The sequence below is a fragment of the Tupaia chinensis genome, unplaced genomic scaffold (genome assembly GCF_000334495.1).
Source record: "Tupaia chinensis unplaced genomic scaffold, TupChi_1.0 Scaffold000341_1, whole genome shotgun sequence".
Taxonomy (NCBI): domain Eukaryota; kingdom Metazoa; phylum Chordata; class Mammalia; order Scandentia; family Tupaiidae; genus Tupaia; species Tupaia belangeri.
Window position 1 is genome coordinate 1994806 of NW_006159835.1, and position 16781 is coordinate 2011586.

Genomic DNA, 16781 nt, shown 5'->3' on the forward strand with positions numbered 1-16781 from the left:
TTTTTTTTTTTTTTTTTTGCTATAGGGTATGTGCACTCCTTGGAGAAAGACAGACAGATACAGAGAGAGGGAAAGTAAGAAAAGAAATCACCCCCTAGGAGGGATGGCCACTCCAGAATCCCCTCTCCTCCATTCTCTCAGGATTCTGGGCACTCATGTACACGTGCCAGGCATGTGTTTCAAGCCAACAAGACCAGGACTCAAACTGCAAGGGGCCATGTGGGAGTCTAGCACCTTAACCACCATGCCACCTGGTGGCCCCTGAATAGACATTTTTAATGGTTATATAACAAGTAATATTTACTCACTGTAATTTATTTAATCATTCTTCTATTCTAGCATTTAGGCCATTTTGAAATTTATGCTAGTATAAATAATACTGTGGTAAAAATTTACATATCAATCTTTATTAGCGGGTAAAAGAAATGAGCATTTCTTGATGAAGTCTAACTATAATGGTGTACTTCCCATAATAACACCATTATGGGAAGTACACCATTATATTATTATAGAAGTTACATGCTACCACAGTGTAAAAGAGTCTCTAATTTATTAAGTCCTTACCAACATTATTTTTCTTAAAATTCAAGTTATATATTTTATGGATACAGTAAAGCGTCACAGACATGGGACAAAAGATGTTGAAGTAATTTAGCTACGCCACAGTCCCTCCTCCTCTATTATCCTGTTGGGATTTTGGGCATGTATGCACACGCACCTGGCATGAGTTTCAAGCCTCCAGATTGGGGACTTGAAGAGCAGTTGGCCATGTGGGAGTCCAGTGACGTAACCACTTCGCCATCTGCTGGTCCCAGACTCTAGGTAAATTTAAATACCTTTTCCTAGTCCATTTTTCTACTTTCCAGGGAAGTTAGAAAATATATAAGAAGGGCCAGCTCGATGGCATGGCAATAATGTACTGTTCAAGGGAAGCCAGATGCTACATGGTGACTGCAGTTTGAAACTCGGCCTCACTCAGCTTGAAATTTGCTGGGCATGTGTGCAAGTGCACAAGATCTGAAGGGCTAGAGGACAGGAAGAAAAGAATCACAATGTGACCAGATCCTTGCAGGGTGCTCACTTATCTCTCTCTTCTCTCTTACATATGCTGACAGGTGCTTTACCATAAATATAGAAAAAATAAAAAGAAAAAGAAGGAAATATAATATTTTAAAAACACAATCTTTGAAGCCAAACTGCCTTAAATTCCTGACTCTGTTACTTGTGTGCCCATAGTCAAAGCTACTGGCCTATTTTCTTATTTGTAAAGTAGTTTGAATATTGTCATGAAGTTAAGTATAAGAGTTCCTGAACTATATGGCAGGCATTCAATAAATGGCAGGTATCTCTATTATAGTCTAATATTTTCAACAAAATTAACTTCCATGGGCAAAATAAAATTTTAAACAGGTACAACTAAATTTACAAAATCTAAGTTAACAAAAAAACCCAGGTTATTTATATATATGTGAAAATTATATTCCAGGATATATTTTTAAAAATAAATTACTTATTTATTATTATTATTATTTAATTTGCTATAAGGTATGTGCACACACCAGAGAGAGACAGTGAGGGGGAAAGTGAGAAAACAAGCTGCAAGGCATGGGACTTGAACCACAGTCAGCCATGTGGGAACCAGCATCTTAAGTTCTATGTCACCTGCTGGCACCCATATTCTAGGATCTTACTTTACAGCAGAACCAAGGTGTGTGTGTGGGAATTATGACAAGTTCCCATAAGCAAGAGCTTATCAATAAATAACTGTATCAAGTGCTCCTAATTTTTAAGTCTGCAGAAAAATAATTTAGCAAATCACCCCATCACCACCCCCAAGATTACAATGAACAACTTAATGGTTTTCCAAGCAATGTTCCTCACATCACTTCGCTGCCTGTTGTTGATTGGTGTGGCAGCATTGGCATTCTGTTTATTCTCTGCCTTTGAATTGGCCTCTTTTCTTGCTTGCTCAAGCAGAACTCTTGCTCTTTCTTTAAGTTCTTCTTGTCTGGATAACATTCGATGCTTAAAAGCAAAAATACAGAATTAGAGACCAAAAAGAAAAAAAAAAAAACAAAAAACAAAACCCAAACAAAACTATGTACTCTACATTTGTAAGTTAATTAAAGATTAGACAATCAGTTGGAATAATAGTCATGAATAAGATCACAGCTTCACAAGATTACCTATAGAGAATATTAATGTTGCCTAGAAAGTATGGAATGAACACATAAACCTCAACACAAGGAAATGATATACTGTTACCATCTAAAAGTGATTTATATTGAATTACACTTTTATTAGCACATATTCTCATAAGGTATATAGTCTCTCTACATTATATATATTCTTCACATTTCTCATAAATAGCAAAGACATTTTAAAAGTTCACGTGTTTATTTTTATAGTCTTACAGAACTATAATGTGCCTTTCAAAGTGTATGTTGACAGATATTAAATGTCTGTGGCAATAATCTTTTAAATTCTTAACAATTCAAGTTTATGGAAACCTCAAAGCTATCTTATTTTGCAAAAAAAAAAAGTAAACTGTTTTTCTTCTGGGACCAGCAGGTGGCATGGTGGTTAAGGTGCTGGATCCCACATAGCTGACTCCTTGGTTGGAGTCCCAGACCCAGAGGCTTGAAATTGGACCAGGTATGTGTGAGAACATGCCCAAAATCCCAAGAGGAGAATGGAGAAGGGATTGCAACATGGCCATCTCCCCAGGGAATGATTTCTCCTTTTCCTTCTCTCTGTCTGGCAAGCGTATGTGCCCTATAGCAAAACAAAACAAACAAATATCCAGTATGCTGTGTTACAACAGCAACAGCCTGGTACATCTCATGTCTATGTTCTCCGCCTCATTTTCTCTTGTCCTTTCATCTCATAACGTTTTGTTCTTTAAAATTCTTCCAATGGACAAGATGTGGAGATGGAAGATAGTTATACTGATGGTGCTGCGTAGGTCTAAATCCACATTCTCTCCTTCTCTTTGAGATTTTGGGCACACACACACACATGTCAGTGTGTTTCTTAATCCCCCAGGTTGGGGACTCAAACCATGCCGTTGGCCATGTGGGGTTCAGCTGCGTTAACCACAAGGCAACAGAGCTATCCTGCCAAAAACAAAAGTCATTTTAATTAAAAAAAAAAACAAAAAAAACAAAAACAAAAAGGAAAAGTCACCCAACTTACAGAATAAGGATACCAAAAAAAAAAAAAAAAAAAGTATTTGTACAGCTATACAATGGGTTTGTGTTTTATACTGTTATTACAAGAGTCAAAAAGTTTTAAAAATTTAAAAATTGAAGAGGGGACCAGCAGTTGGTGTAATGGCTATGTCGCTGGACTCCCATGTAGTTGATTGAGGTTCGAGTCCTGGACCTGGTGCTTAAACTCATGCCGGGTGTGTGTGCATGTGTGCCCAAGAGAATAGAGGAGAAGGGATTGCGGTGTGACCATCCCCCCTGGGGGGTGATTTCTCGCTTTCTGTCTCTCTGTTCCCCTCTGCCTTTCTGGCAAGTGCATGCACCCTATGGCAAAAACCTCTCAAAAAAAAAAAAAATTAAAAGTTGAATGTAAAAAATCTGCAGTAAGCTAAGATTAAAAAATAAAATCTTCTTTTATAAAGTCAGCATAGCCTAAGCGTACAGGTTTATAGTCTTCAGTAGTACAATGTAATGCCCTAGGCCTTCGTATGCAGTTCACACTCACTCACTCACCAAAGCAACCTTTAGTCCTTCAAGCTCCATTCGTGGTTAAGGCCCCTATATAGGTGCACCACTTTTTATCTTTTATACCATATTTTTACTGTATCTTTTTCTACGTTTAGATATGTTTGGGCACATAAATACTTGCCACTGTGTTATAATTGCCTACATAGTATTCAGTTTCACTTATTTATCATAAAAATGCTATACAGGTTTATACCTTAGGAGCAACAGGCCATATCCTACAGCCAAGGTGTACAGTAGATTATATCATCTAGGTCTCTATGAGTACATTACAGTATTCACACAATGAAACTGCCCATGAAGCATTTCTCAGAGCAGAGCCCAGTTGTTAAAGCAGCATGGGATCATATCATTATTATTTCTCAATTTCTTTATCTTTAGAATGAGGGAACTTAGATTAGATCAAGTTTAAGATCTCAGTAGTTCTAAATTCTGTGATTCTATAGTCCTTTGACTATTAGCCACACAGTTAGTAAAAAAAACTATACTCTGGTGTTAAGGACACAGAAACATTATTTTTTTTAAATTAGAAATGCAATTTGTATTCATTATAGAGACTTTAGGAAAAAAGTACAAGTAAAAACAATAAAAATAAAAATAATTAGTAATTCTGGCCTGCAGAGATAATCACTGTAGAATCATGCTTTTTTCACTTAGTATTTTATTTTATTTTTAACTTTTTTGCTACACAGCTTGTATGCTCGCCAGAGAGAGAGAAAGAGGAAGAGAAAGAGAGAAAAAGTAAAAAATACCCCCAGGGAAGATGGCCATGCAGCAGTCCGTTCTCCTCCATGTTCCTCTCGGGATTTTGGACATGCACACAGATGCACCTGGTGTGATTTTTAAGCCTCTAGGTCTGAGACTCAAACCATGGTGTTGGCCATGTGGGATCCAGTCACCTTAACCTCTGTGCCATCTGGCTGGCTTCTTAATACACTATTTTAAGTATTTTCTCATTTCTGCAAATATGTGTGTGTGTGTGTGTGTGTGTTGTTAACCAGGGCCTGGACAAGTGGCTTGACACACTGGGTACATGTGGGTGTGTGCCCAAAATCTCAAGAGAGTGAGAAGGGACTGCACCATGGCCATCCTCCCAGGGGGTGATATCTCGCTTTCTGTCTCTCTGTCTCTCCAGTGAGCGCACCTGCCTACAGCAAGAATCTCTCTAAAAAAAAAATAAAAAAAAAAAAAAACAAAGAAAACATGTATATTTTATCATACAGAGTAATCATACTTTAGTTAATTTGACTTATTTTATTGAACATTTAAGTTTACCACTTTTTACCATCATAAATAATGTGTTTATGAACATCCTTATATGTAAATGTTTACTTACAATTTTTATATCTCTTTAGGAAAAATCTCTGCAAGTAGAATCTAATGAGATAAACATTTTTAGGGGACTTGTACATTGCTAAACTGCCTTTCAGTATAGTTGACTGCTTTATATCTGGAATGTCATTATTTTTCAGTGCTTTATAGCCAAAAGTAAAAAGCTGCTTAGACATAAAGCTTAGAAGCACAGACTTTGGGGGACCAGCAGTTAGCATAATGGCTATGTCGCTGGACTCCCATGTAGTCGACCGTGGTTCGTGTCCCAGACCCGGTGGCTTAAAACTCACGCCAGGTGCATGTGCGTGTGTGCCCAAGATCCCGAGAGGAGAATGGAGGAGAAGGGATTGCGGCGTGGCCATCCCCCTAGAAGGACAGAGCCTTCTGTCTCTCTGTCTCTGTCTGTCTGTCTGGCGAGCGCACACGTCCTATGGCAAAAATCTTTCCAAAAAAAATTTTTCCAAAAAAAAAAAAAAGTATATAAAAAAAAAAAGAAGCACAGATTCTGGAGTCAGATAGATTGGTTTTGAATTCAAATTTTAATTTTTAAGTATTTATGTGAGCTTAGGCAACTCTTTTTTTTAATAAAAGGAATTACTAATTTAATTTTACTATTTATTATTATTATTGAATTTGCTATAGAGCATATGCACACACTCAGCAGAGAGTCAGAGGTAAAGTGAGAAAGTAAGCCACTAGGTTTGGAGCTCAAACCACAGTTGGCCATGAGACAGTCTAGTGCCTTAATCACCATACAACCTCCCTGGCCCCAACCTTAGGTAACACTTACCCCAGATTTCCCATATCTAAACAGGATTCAAGCACTTACATCATGGGATGGGTTGTAAAATTTAAGAGAGATATCTATAATACACATAACTGTAATCACATGGACGAGGCACTCAAGTGGACAACACTGTAACTGTTAAGTATATCAAAGTCAAGCTACATTACCAAATTTCCTCTCATCTAATCTATTAATTCTAAGATTCATCATTATTTTACTAACTCCTGAGGAAGAACAAACACTGCAAATTACACTTTAAACATGGCCAAAATAAACATATACTACCTACTATAAGTAGTACCTTGATTTCAGGTACATTAAAATGTAAAACAATAAAAATCTGAGAATTGATAAAATACAGTGTACAAAAGAGAAACCAATTTTTTTTTCCCCCAGAGATTTTGCCTTAGGAGACATGTATTTGCCGGGCAGAGAGAAACAGAGACAGAGAGGGAAACACAGAAATCACTCCCCAGGGCGGATGGCCACATTGTAATCCCTTCTCCTCCATTCTCCTCCTGGGATCTTGGGCACTGACATATGCACCCAGAGTGAGTTTCAAACCACTGGGTCGGGAACTTGAACTGCAGTTGGCCATGTGGAAGTACAACAACATAACTGCTACATGATCTGTTGGCTCCGAGAAACCAATTTTAATAGGTCAAAATTTGTCTATGTAAAATTTAAAAACATACCAATCGCAGCACCCCTCTTGCTTATCTGATTCAATTTTTAGTGTCGGACAATACGTCTGACAACCTAGTGCCCCAAAAAACCTTTACATTTACCCTAAACAAAATTCTGGCCAATAAACCAATGATCAGTGAACAAACATATATAGAGCCATAAATAGACATTGTTTCTATCATCCAGTGTAGCATTTTATAAATAAATTTCTTCTACTTATTTCATGAGCATGAGAGAGGAAAGGTTGCATGCCACAGTCCTCTCTGAGTCTTCCCAAGCCAGCCAGGATTAGGAGCATGTGCACTGGGCATGTATAGGTTGAATGGGGGACCAAACCCACAATCTTCCATATGGATCCAGCTTTACTTGAGCAGCATGCTACCACCACACCACCAAGCTGGCCCCAGTATAGCACTTTAATCATCTGAACGGAATCACAGCATGAGAGAGCTTTAGGGCTAAAAGGGTTCTTAGAGATTATTTCATTTAACAAATGTGAAAAATTAACACTCAGAACATAACTGGCTAGTCAACATGTCATACTGCTAATTACTGGCAGAGCCAAAATGCAAATCCAGGTTTAATGATCCCATTTCAGTGTATTAATTTTTAAACATTTTTAGCGTTACCTAAACACACTTGACTTAAGAATCTTATTGTTTCTTATTAATAAAAAAATCTGCATTGAATATTACAACTTGAGCTCACCACACAGCACACCCATCCACTACATGCTTACTACTTAAGACCTCTGATCTGAGGTTTCTATTTGTAGAACAAGGGCTTGCTTTGATAGGTACTGCATTTCTTTGATTCCAAGATGCATGTTCTCTCTCTCACTTTTTTTTTCTTTTTTTTTGAGAGAGGTTTTTGCTTTAGGACACATATGTTCATTGGAGGGAGAGAGAGACAGTGAGAGGGAAAGTGAGAAATCACCCCTCCCACCCAAAGGGTGGCCATGCTGCTATCCGCTCGCCTCCTGGGATCTTGGGCATGCATGCACCCATATCTGGTGTGATTTTTCAAGCCACTGGGTCTGGGACTCGAACTGCAGTAGGCCATGTGGGAGTCCAGTAATGTAATCACTATGCTATCTGCTGGCCCCAAAGATGCATATTCTTTCTAATACCTTCAAAAACTTATAAATAATGGCATCTTATATTCTGTGTCATCCAGTTGGCAGTCAACACATAACACACATTCGTCTACCTATACATTGTTTGACACTTCTGGAGGCATGACTGCAATTCTTTGATGTTTCAATCAATAACCAATGAGTACTATTTGAAGAAGAAACATAATTTCAGTTATAGACTAAAAATCTTCTGTTGGGACTTTTTGGTAAAGACAAGAAAGTTCTATTATCAAACTTTGAATAAAATCCCAGAGACAGCTGTGGAGATGCTGCAATTCAGAGGCTCTCAAACTTTTTAGCCTTAGAATTTCTTTATATGCTTAAAAATTATTCAGGAACAAGCCACCTGGTGGCATGATAGTTAAGGAGGTTGGATCCCACATGGGCAACAGTGAGATTCAAGTCCCAGACTCAGAGGCTTAAGAAACATGCTGTGTGTGTGTGTGTGTGTGTGTGTGTGTGCGCGCGCGCGCGCACATGCCCAAAATCTCAAAAAGGAAGAAACAGAGTAGGGATTGTGGTATGACCATTCCCCATGATGGGTGCTTTCTTACCTGCCCCACTCTCCCGACCCTCCCCACCTCCTGCCACCCTGGTCTTTCTCCAACGAGCACACAAGCCCTCTGGCGAGTTAAAAAAAAATGATTGAGAATTATGAAGAATTTTTGCTTATGTGGGTTGTATCTCTTGATATTTGCCACTGGAAATTAAAATGAGAATCACTTAACCATTTAATTTTTTTTAATTTAGAAATAACTATACTAAATCAACTAGTGCTAAAATTTTAATAAAAATTACTTTAAAGACAAAAATTGAGAAGTTGCCACGATTATACTTTTTTTTTGTTTTTTTGGAGAGATTTTCACTGTAGGGCGTGTGCGCTCGCCAGACAGACAGAGAGAGACATAGAGACAGAAAGCGAGAAATCACCCCCCAGGGGGGATGGTCATGCCGCAATCCCTTCTCCTCCATTCTCCTCTCGGGATCTTGGGCACGCACGCACACGCGCCCGGCGTGAGTTTTAAGCCACCGGGTCCGGGACACGAACCGCGGTCGACTACGTGGGAGTCCAGCGACATAGCCATTACGCTAACTGCTGGTTCCACGATTATACATTTTTAATAATTATCTTTAACATAAAAAGAAGGTAGCTGGATTCACATAGTCAATCTGTGGAAATAGCACAATCATGTAGCGTCTAGAAAAGGCCACTGTGAACTTGGGAGAGAAAGAGAATGATAATGGTAATATTCTAGTATTATTATAAAAGTAATTTTAACTTTGGGGTCTCTCTGAAATGGTCTTGGAGATTCTCAGAGAGCGTCTGGATCATTCTTTGAGAACTGCTGCTTTAACACAATGCTTATGATGGCACAAAGGACAACACTGTGGAAATACAGAATCAGCAACTAAATCAAGAAGTGATCAGCATAGTTGGATTCGACGTGTGAAAAATCTTTTAGGACTACCTCGATCAATTTTTTTTTTTTTGCTTAAAATTTTTTTACATACACATAAGAATGTTATATCATTTTTTTTTGAGAGAGCTTTTTTTTTTTTTTTTTTGCTATAGTGCACGTGCACTTGCCAAAAAGAGAGAGAGAGACAGAAAGTGAGAAATCACCCCCACCCCCCACCCCCCGGGGGGATGGCCACACCGCAATCCCTTCTCCTCCATTCTCCTCTCAGGTTCTTGGGCACGCACGCACATGTGCCCAATGTGAATTTAAGACTCTGGATCCGGGACTCAAACCGCGGTTGACTACATGGGAGTCCAGCGACATAGCCATTACGCCAACTGCTGGTCCCAAGAATGTAATTTTTAAAAAGCATGTATAAATAAGACTAAGAGAGCTCTTTCAATAGATATAAAATAGAAGCTGGACAGTGGTGTAGAGGTAAATTACAATGCTCTGTGAGACTGACCCACATGGGAAGGTTCTAGGTTCGTGTTCTGAGACCTCCCTGAGTATACCAGGCATCTGTGCACCTATGACCCTGGGCTGGCTGAAAGTGGGGGTGACTGTGGTGGAGAGACCCTGTAGGAGGTGTTTTCTTTTTCTCATTCATGGGAGAAATACATTAAAAAAAAAAAAAAAACTTAGAACAATTGATACAAAATAAAAACTCTAAATATTAAGAAAACAGTGTTAAAATTTTATTGGCAATGATGTTGTTTTCGTTATACATAAAGCAATAACATATCTTACAATTTATGGTATCAGAGAGTCAAATACTGTAAATATCATGATTAAGGAGAGGGTCAAAACTGCTCCATATGGCCCTCATGGGGAAAAATTTGAACATTACTAGCAATTTGAACCACAAGTAATGATGAAACTGCAATTACCAATTACAATCAAACTAACATATTTAAGAAAAATGCTTTAATTTGGCATAATACTTTTGACTAAATGTTATTAAATCAAATGATGAAAAATCTTTGATTTATTCTTTTAAAACTTTTTTATTAGTTTTTAGTTTGTCACTGGATGTGTGTTTACCAGAGAGAGGAAGAGGGAGAAAGCACCTCCCAATGGGATATAGTCATGCCACAGTCCCTTTTCTACTGTTCTGTTCTTTCACGATTTGGGGCACATACAAACATGTACCTGGCATGTTTTTCAAGCCACAGGAGCTGGGATTCAAACTGTGCAGTCAGCCACGTGGAAATAGCTCCCTTAACTAGTAGGTCATAGGACCAGCTCTGATTTAATCTTACAGTAAATTCTGTTTTTATAAATTAAGTAATAACATTTTCATTTGAAAAACTGACTTTCTTTATCCTTCGATCTTATCTTGAAATGGGGATTTATTTGTAGGTTTAAAACATTATGTTATAAACTTTAAACACAGAACAGGTTCATTTTGGGTTTTTCTATAGTTGAAATTATACCTCACTTGTAATCAATTGTAACACTTTATAATATTGTATGAATACAAAAAAAAGCAAAAACATAAATTAACTATTTAAAAAATATATTAATTCATCATTCTAATTCACTTACCTGGACTGTTTTTGTGGAATGATCTGCATGATTTAAAGTAGTTCTATCGGCATCAGGATCAGACTCTGTCTGCCTCAGAGAAGCACGTTTTTTCTTAGCAAGGTCTGCATCTCTATTGTATGAGTATCCAAGTTTAGAAGTAGGAGATAAACTTGTTTTTTTGATAGGCGATTCAAGATCTGATCTGCATTCTAAGGGTCTGGAATTCTCTAATTTTTCTTGCTCCAAATTACTACTGATGTCTAAAGTCTGAAGCTTTTGTTTGTCTGTATCTTCACAAATAAAGGGTGGAGACACATCCTTCTTCTTATCACTAACATATAAGTCAGTTAATTCTACAGTCTCAGCTTTCAATAGTCTCTTCTTGCCTAACAAAACTTGTGCATGGGTTGATTCTGTATTGAAACATAATCCAGGGTCATCAGATCCTGAAGTCCTTCCAGAGCTCTGCTGGGACTTTTGGGGTTCTGTGTCACTTTTAGTCCTGCGACAGTAAGGGGCGGCTGTGCTTGGACTAAGGTGATCATCAGGAGTTTGATGCTCACTTTCTGACTCTCCAACCCCACTATCATTTACAAATACAGAATCGTCCTGTGATAAGAAGTCCACTGATCCGCTGGTAGGCTGTTGCAGTTCTGGCTCCGGCTTCAGATCACTAAGCTCTGCATAGAATTTTTCTTGATCAACAGAACTGTTTGTATCTGTTTCATAATTTCCAACTTTATATGTGCTTTTACTGCTGTTTTCTTCTATCTGAACAACATTCAGTTCTTGGCCACTGAAATGTGCCCTTATTTGATAGAGATAAGTCATAACAGTCAGCTTGTCAGGAATTGCTAATAAAACCATATCTGAAGGTTCCAATAACCGGGAAATTCCTATGCTGGCAAATCCATCGTATGCCTTCAAAGGAAGGAAAAACAAAAGATATATTGAATACTTCAAACAACCCTACATATTAAAAACAGGAATATTTTAGTGTTGTTGTTGTTGGAGGGTACATAATGTAACTGACATTATGCCACATGAGGAAAGTCAGAAATGTGTAAGAGTGCGGTAGAGGCACGAGAACTAAATAGTAATAAAAATATTATTTTACAATTAAGGAAATAAGCAAAACGAGAGTTAAAACAAAACAAAATCTTAGAATTTCTGAGATAAGGAACTGAGGTACTAAGAAACATTAGACTAATCCATCTCTAGCTTTATCACTTCTATCAACCTTCCCTTTCCATGGTCATGTAGTTGCAGTGATTTGTGAAGAAAAAGTACAGCTAGATAAGTCAAAAGAACTAACTACTAGATTACCTGATATAAAAATACAAATAAATGCTACTTCAGCTGAGAAACATAAAAACATTTTTCAAATGCTCTATTAACATTGATTTTCATAATGAGAAGAGTGACTTCATTTTTACTTCACCCTTTTTGGAAAGAATGAAATGTTTTGAGTACTACAACCTACTTGAGAATGTGAGGCTGCATTGTATTATTTTTGTTAGCCTTTAAATGACTGTGGCACATCAGGTTTTTCTAGTTTTGAAGAATCAAAGCTGTTTCTCAATTTACAATTAATTATTACTATCCTGAAATAACCCTGGAAAACAGCGTTGTGTTGCTAGGAAGCATTCAAAGTAGGGCTGAAAGTTTAGATATACTTCCAGAGAAAGTAGAGACCCTCTAGATACGTTCCTGCTTTGGGAAATAAAATGTATTCCTCCTATCATACTAGATGTAGGATCCTAACTCAAAAGCTTTTCTTTAAAGAAGTGTTAGGAAATTATGTAGTAATTCAAAAGGAATGAGTCTTTTGTACTTTCATGTTAAAAATCTACCTTTAAATTTAATCTTTTGTCTCTTATTCTTCCTGTAGTTCAATAAATGTGGAATAAGTAAGAAAGACAATAAAAAATAAACTATAATATTAAAACCTCTTCAATTTTCATATCACTATGCTTCATAACACAGATACTTCAAAATATTTACTAGAGAGAATGGCTCAGTCAGTGTGCACGTACAGGCTTGTTTGTAATTTCACATGTCTTAGGAAAATTAAAGTCATTTTCCTCCTCATGCGTTTTGACAACCTGATTGACAGACATCAATTGCAGACCATCAGGGAAAGCACCACAGGCAGTATCCTAAACGTTTCCCAGTTACCTACAACATTGACATATTGGTAAGATTAGATGTCATCGGTAAAATCTTTTTTAAATTTAGCACTTTTTATAGACCTGGGAAAATAATTAGTTTCCTTGTGGGGAAACTTCTGCTAGTGTTTTGCTTCGTGAAGCAATTCATTTTATGCACACTAATTGCACTAAAAAACAAACCAGGTTTCTTATAAGAGAGGTCAAGACTAGAAAAGAATTTTCCCATAGGTTAACCTCTTCTGCTCTGGTCAATTACCTATTGTCTTCTTAGCTGTTTGTGTGTAGAGAAAAAAAAAGATCTTTCAAAAAGAGGAAAAATATATCTCTTCTTGGATGTCATTTAACTGAAAAGAAGTCACCGACAGCTCTGTTATACATTGGCACAGAATTTAAGGCATTGTTTCTTGTGCTGCCTTAAGTCTAGTTAGTCATGGGGTTATCAGGAAGACTGTGAAACCTGAAATAATCTGCAAGTAGCAACTGAGATACCCCATGTAGATAAGTATGAAGTTGCAAATGATGAAAAGACTATGTAACAACAATTATTTATTGAATAGTGCAATGAATAGAGTAATTAAAGTTAAATTCCTTTCCAAAAGCCACAATAATCTGCCCTGAGATTGAGAAAAATGTGCCCTAATTGAGAAAAAATTTAAAAGGAATATTCTTCTCTATGAAGTAATATGTAAAATCAAGGTATATACACCAATGTTAAGTTCTTGAAAAAATAACTTAAAGATGTCTTAAGCCTTAATAAGATTCTGCTAAAAGCAATAATGTTGCCTTTTCAAACTTTTAAATGCTAAGTAGCTCCATGTTATTAAAACAATGGTTTATTTTATAATGCTAAGAATGTATTTAAAATAGTTTAGCATTTTATTCAAGTGTAAGGAAATGTAAAGAAATATCTCAATATATTAATTTAATTTTATTAATGATTTTTAAAAAAGACATTTCACTTTAATAGATACAGGCTCTCCAAAACAATAAATAATTCACAAGAAGGACTTTTTTGTAGCATGTCAACCAAACAAATGATTTCTATAAAAAAAAAAATTATGCTTATGTAAAGATTACCTGTTTTTGGTGGCATATTTCAATAAAAACCTGACAGATTTTAAATGTATTATTAGAGGGCCAGCATCATGCATTGGTAAAGATAGAAGAATTTTTTGATGGTGAGCAGTAAAAGTAAAAAATTATTTTGATTTAAATTGTTGTTTATTGATTTAACTTCTATCAGGGCCCAGGACTTTTTATTTTAATCACTGATGGCTTTTATAATCTTATTTGAAGTATATTAAAAACTTTAGAACAGAGGTTATTAACCACTTTTTCATAGGTAAATCCTTTTAAGTAATGGATTCTTTTTCACAATGTTTTAATCATGTATAAAATACATAATGTTATAAAAGAAACCAATTATACAGAAAAATACAACTATGAAAATATGAGTAAAACCAAATTTTGGAAATAATATATGTACTTTTGATGAATGCATTAATTGACATAATTGTGAAGAAGTGATGCACTTAAAAGGTATTTATAGATATTTGCAGCTGTAGTCCAATACGAAAATATCTATGATTTCGAAAGATGACAAAAGTCTCAGGCATGGTTAATCAGTGATTTGTTGCCTAAATTCAAAATGGAAGGAAATGCTAAATTTTAGTTAAGAAATTATGAAAATAAAATGTATTTCTCCCCCAGCCATGTTCAAGGATCCTCCAACTTCTATCCACAGATCTGCAGGTTAAGAACTTGTGTTCTAAGACAATAATACATTTCACTAATTTTTCAGATAAAGAATTCAATTCAGTACAAAAACAAACAAACAAAACAATGAATACCTGCTGTGTGCTGAATTAGGTACTTCCCTAACTTGGACACTGGGGTAAGTAGGTAAGTCAGCCTAAACTGGTGGGTTTTAGCAAGTCAGCTCTACACACCTGTGCTGATGGCTTGAAGGATCAATATTGCCTCCAGATCAACTGGGAAGCTCTCATCCTAATATATTAATCATGTGGAAAAATATATATAGTTTACCAGAAAATAAAGAAAATCAACTTTTTTTTTTTTTTGCTTCTAAGAATCTTAGGCACTCTTTCTTGTTTACACATTAGACTTCTGCTCTCACATGCTTCTAACATATTTTCCTAAATTTACATAATAGTTATGGCACAATAGTTTTGGGTACATTTTTAAAAAGCTAAATACTAAAATAAAAGCAATATGCTTTTACAAATATTTAGCAGTTAATGAAGGTCATACACATATTATGATTTGATGCCTCCCTGGCACTTTATGACCTTTAAAGTCCATGACAAACCAGAGTAAACCATGCATCCTACATGAAATGCAGGTAGCAGACTACCTTCTGTGAACTACAGTTATGACCTCACAGAACAACCCCACTTTCCCCAAATTAATAAAAGCCTGCAGAGAAGCCAAAATTGAAACTATGCATTTTTCCCCCCTTGGCAATTCCTACCTTTTTGTTGTTCTCTTTAATATCTTGAGGATTCAGAGACTTGTAGTCACTGAGGGAGAAAATGGCACAGTGGGTACATACAGTATTTGATAAAAATAGCTGTTTTTAAAACAAACTGAATCTAAAAATTTGACATTCAATAATACCGAAAAAGTAACTAGCAATTTCACAGCAATTCAATCAACAAAACTAATAGTGTGGAAAATTAAGGAAATAAATAAATAAATAAATAAAAACAGTGATTACATGTTTCATTGCCTGAGGCTTTCCATCTGAAAGAGAAGTTAAGGCAGGGGACCAGGGACTAGCCTTGACAACCAAATTTACCATGAGGTAATCCCTCGTTGTCAATGTACAAAGAGCTACAGGCTTATTTGTCTCATCTCATTTTAACACTAACACAATTTTTTATAATAATTTGAAGTCAGTTCTTTGCATGAGATTAAAGAGAAAAATCATTTTTTAAAGAAAGAAAAAAAATTGTTTTTAAGTATCAAGAAGGAAGAACTTTTGCTCTGGCATACATTCTCTAGAAAAGCAAGATGTGTATGTAATAAAAAAGAAACACTAAACCAAGTATTTCAGGACTTGTATTTAAAAAATTATTTTACATTCTTTTAAAAAAAATGCCTACTATTTACAAAATCCTAATAGGGAATGAAAATGCATCTACTTACATTAAATCTGGTCTAAAGTGGTGTAATATTGCACAAAAAGATAAACCATTTCGCCATGATGTAGTAAAATTGGTGATTTTCACTCCCCGGTAGTTTTTCGTAACTTCTTTGCACCATACAAGTAATGACTGACTAGCATTTGGCTTTCGCCCCAAAACAGGACTTGGTATAGGACTTGGCTAGAAAAAAGAAAAAGAGGAAAACATTAAAAGAATTTTTTTTTTCCATTGAAAGAATTTAATGGAAGATGGAAATTAACATTAATTAATCTAACTAGATCATTTGAACCCTTTGATGTCAGTTTAGGTACTTCAAAACTGTCAATTTACGACAACTGTAACCTCTGAGAGGGAGACAGAAATCTTAAGTTATTATCTTCAGTTTTAGCCCATGGCATTTGCCTGACAAAGAGGTAGATATGCAAGATTTTAAACTTATAGGTAAGAACAGGTCAGGAGCTTTATTAATGGAAACATCATGTTTAAGTATTTAAATACTTAAGGCTGAATAGCTGTGTAATTCTCACACTCAAAAAAAAAGTTTCCTCAAATGCAGTCATGTATTAATTTGGTTCCTTTTTGACTATATAAAAAATAATGAATTTTGAAGTCTAAAGTAGCATATACATTGTTAGTATTAGAAAAATCAAAATCATAGTTTATAATATACATAGTTTATAAAATACTGTATTTTATAATAATATATTCACTTTAAGTAAACAGTGCAATGACAGTCATCCTTCCTATATAAATTTAATGATGGCAAAACAGTTTTAGA

At 35.9% G+C, this 16781-nt stretch overlaps 1 protein-coding gene across 9 annotated transcripts in view; it reads right to left on the minus strand.

The window, feature by feature from the left end:
* Positions 1-16781, minus strand: part of EHBP1 (EH domain binding protein 1) — a 587840-nt gene that overhangs the window by 109133 nt on the left and 461926 nt on the right. For all 9 annotated transcript variants that reach the window (XM_027773334.1, XM_027773333.1, XM_006152207.3 and 6 more), the window contains 4 exons: positions 16005-16183; positions 15328-15376; positions 10684-11586; positions 1882-2025 (listed from right to left, as the gene is read on the minus strand). In XM_027773334.1, coding sequence (XP_027629135.1) covers positions 1882-2025; positions 10684-11586; positions 15328-15376; positions 16005-16183 — 1275 coding nt within the window. The remainder of the gene's footprint in view (positions 1-1881; positions 2026-10683; positions 11587-15327; positions 15377-16004; positions 16184-16781) is intronic.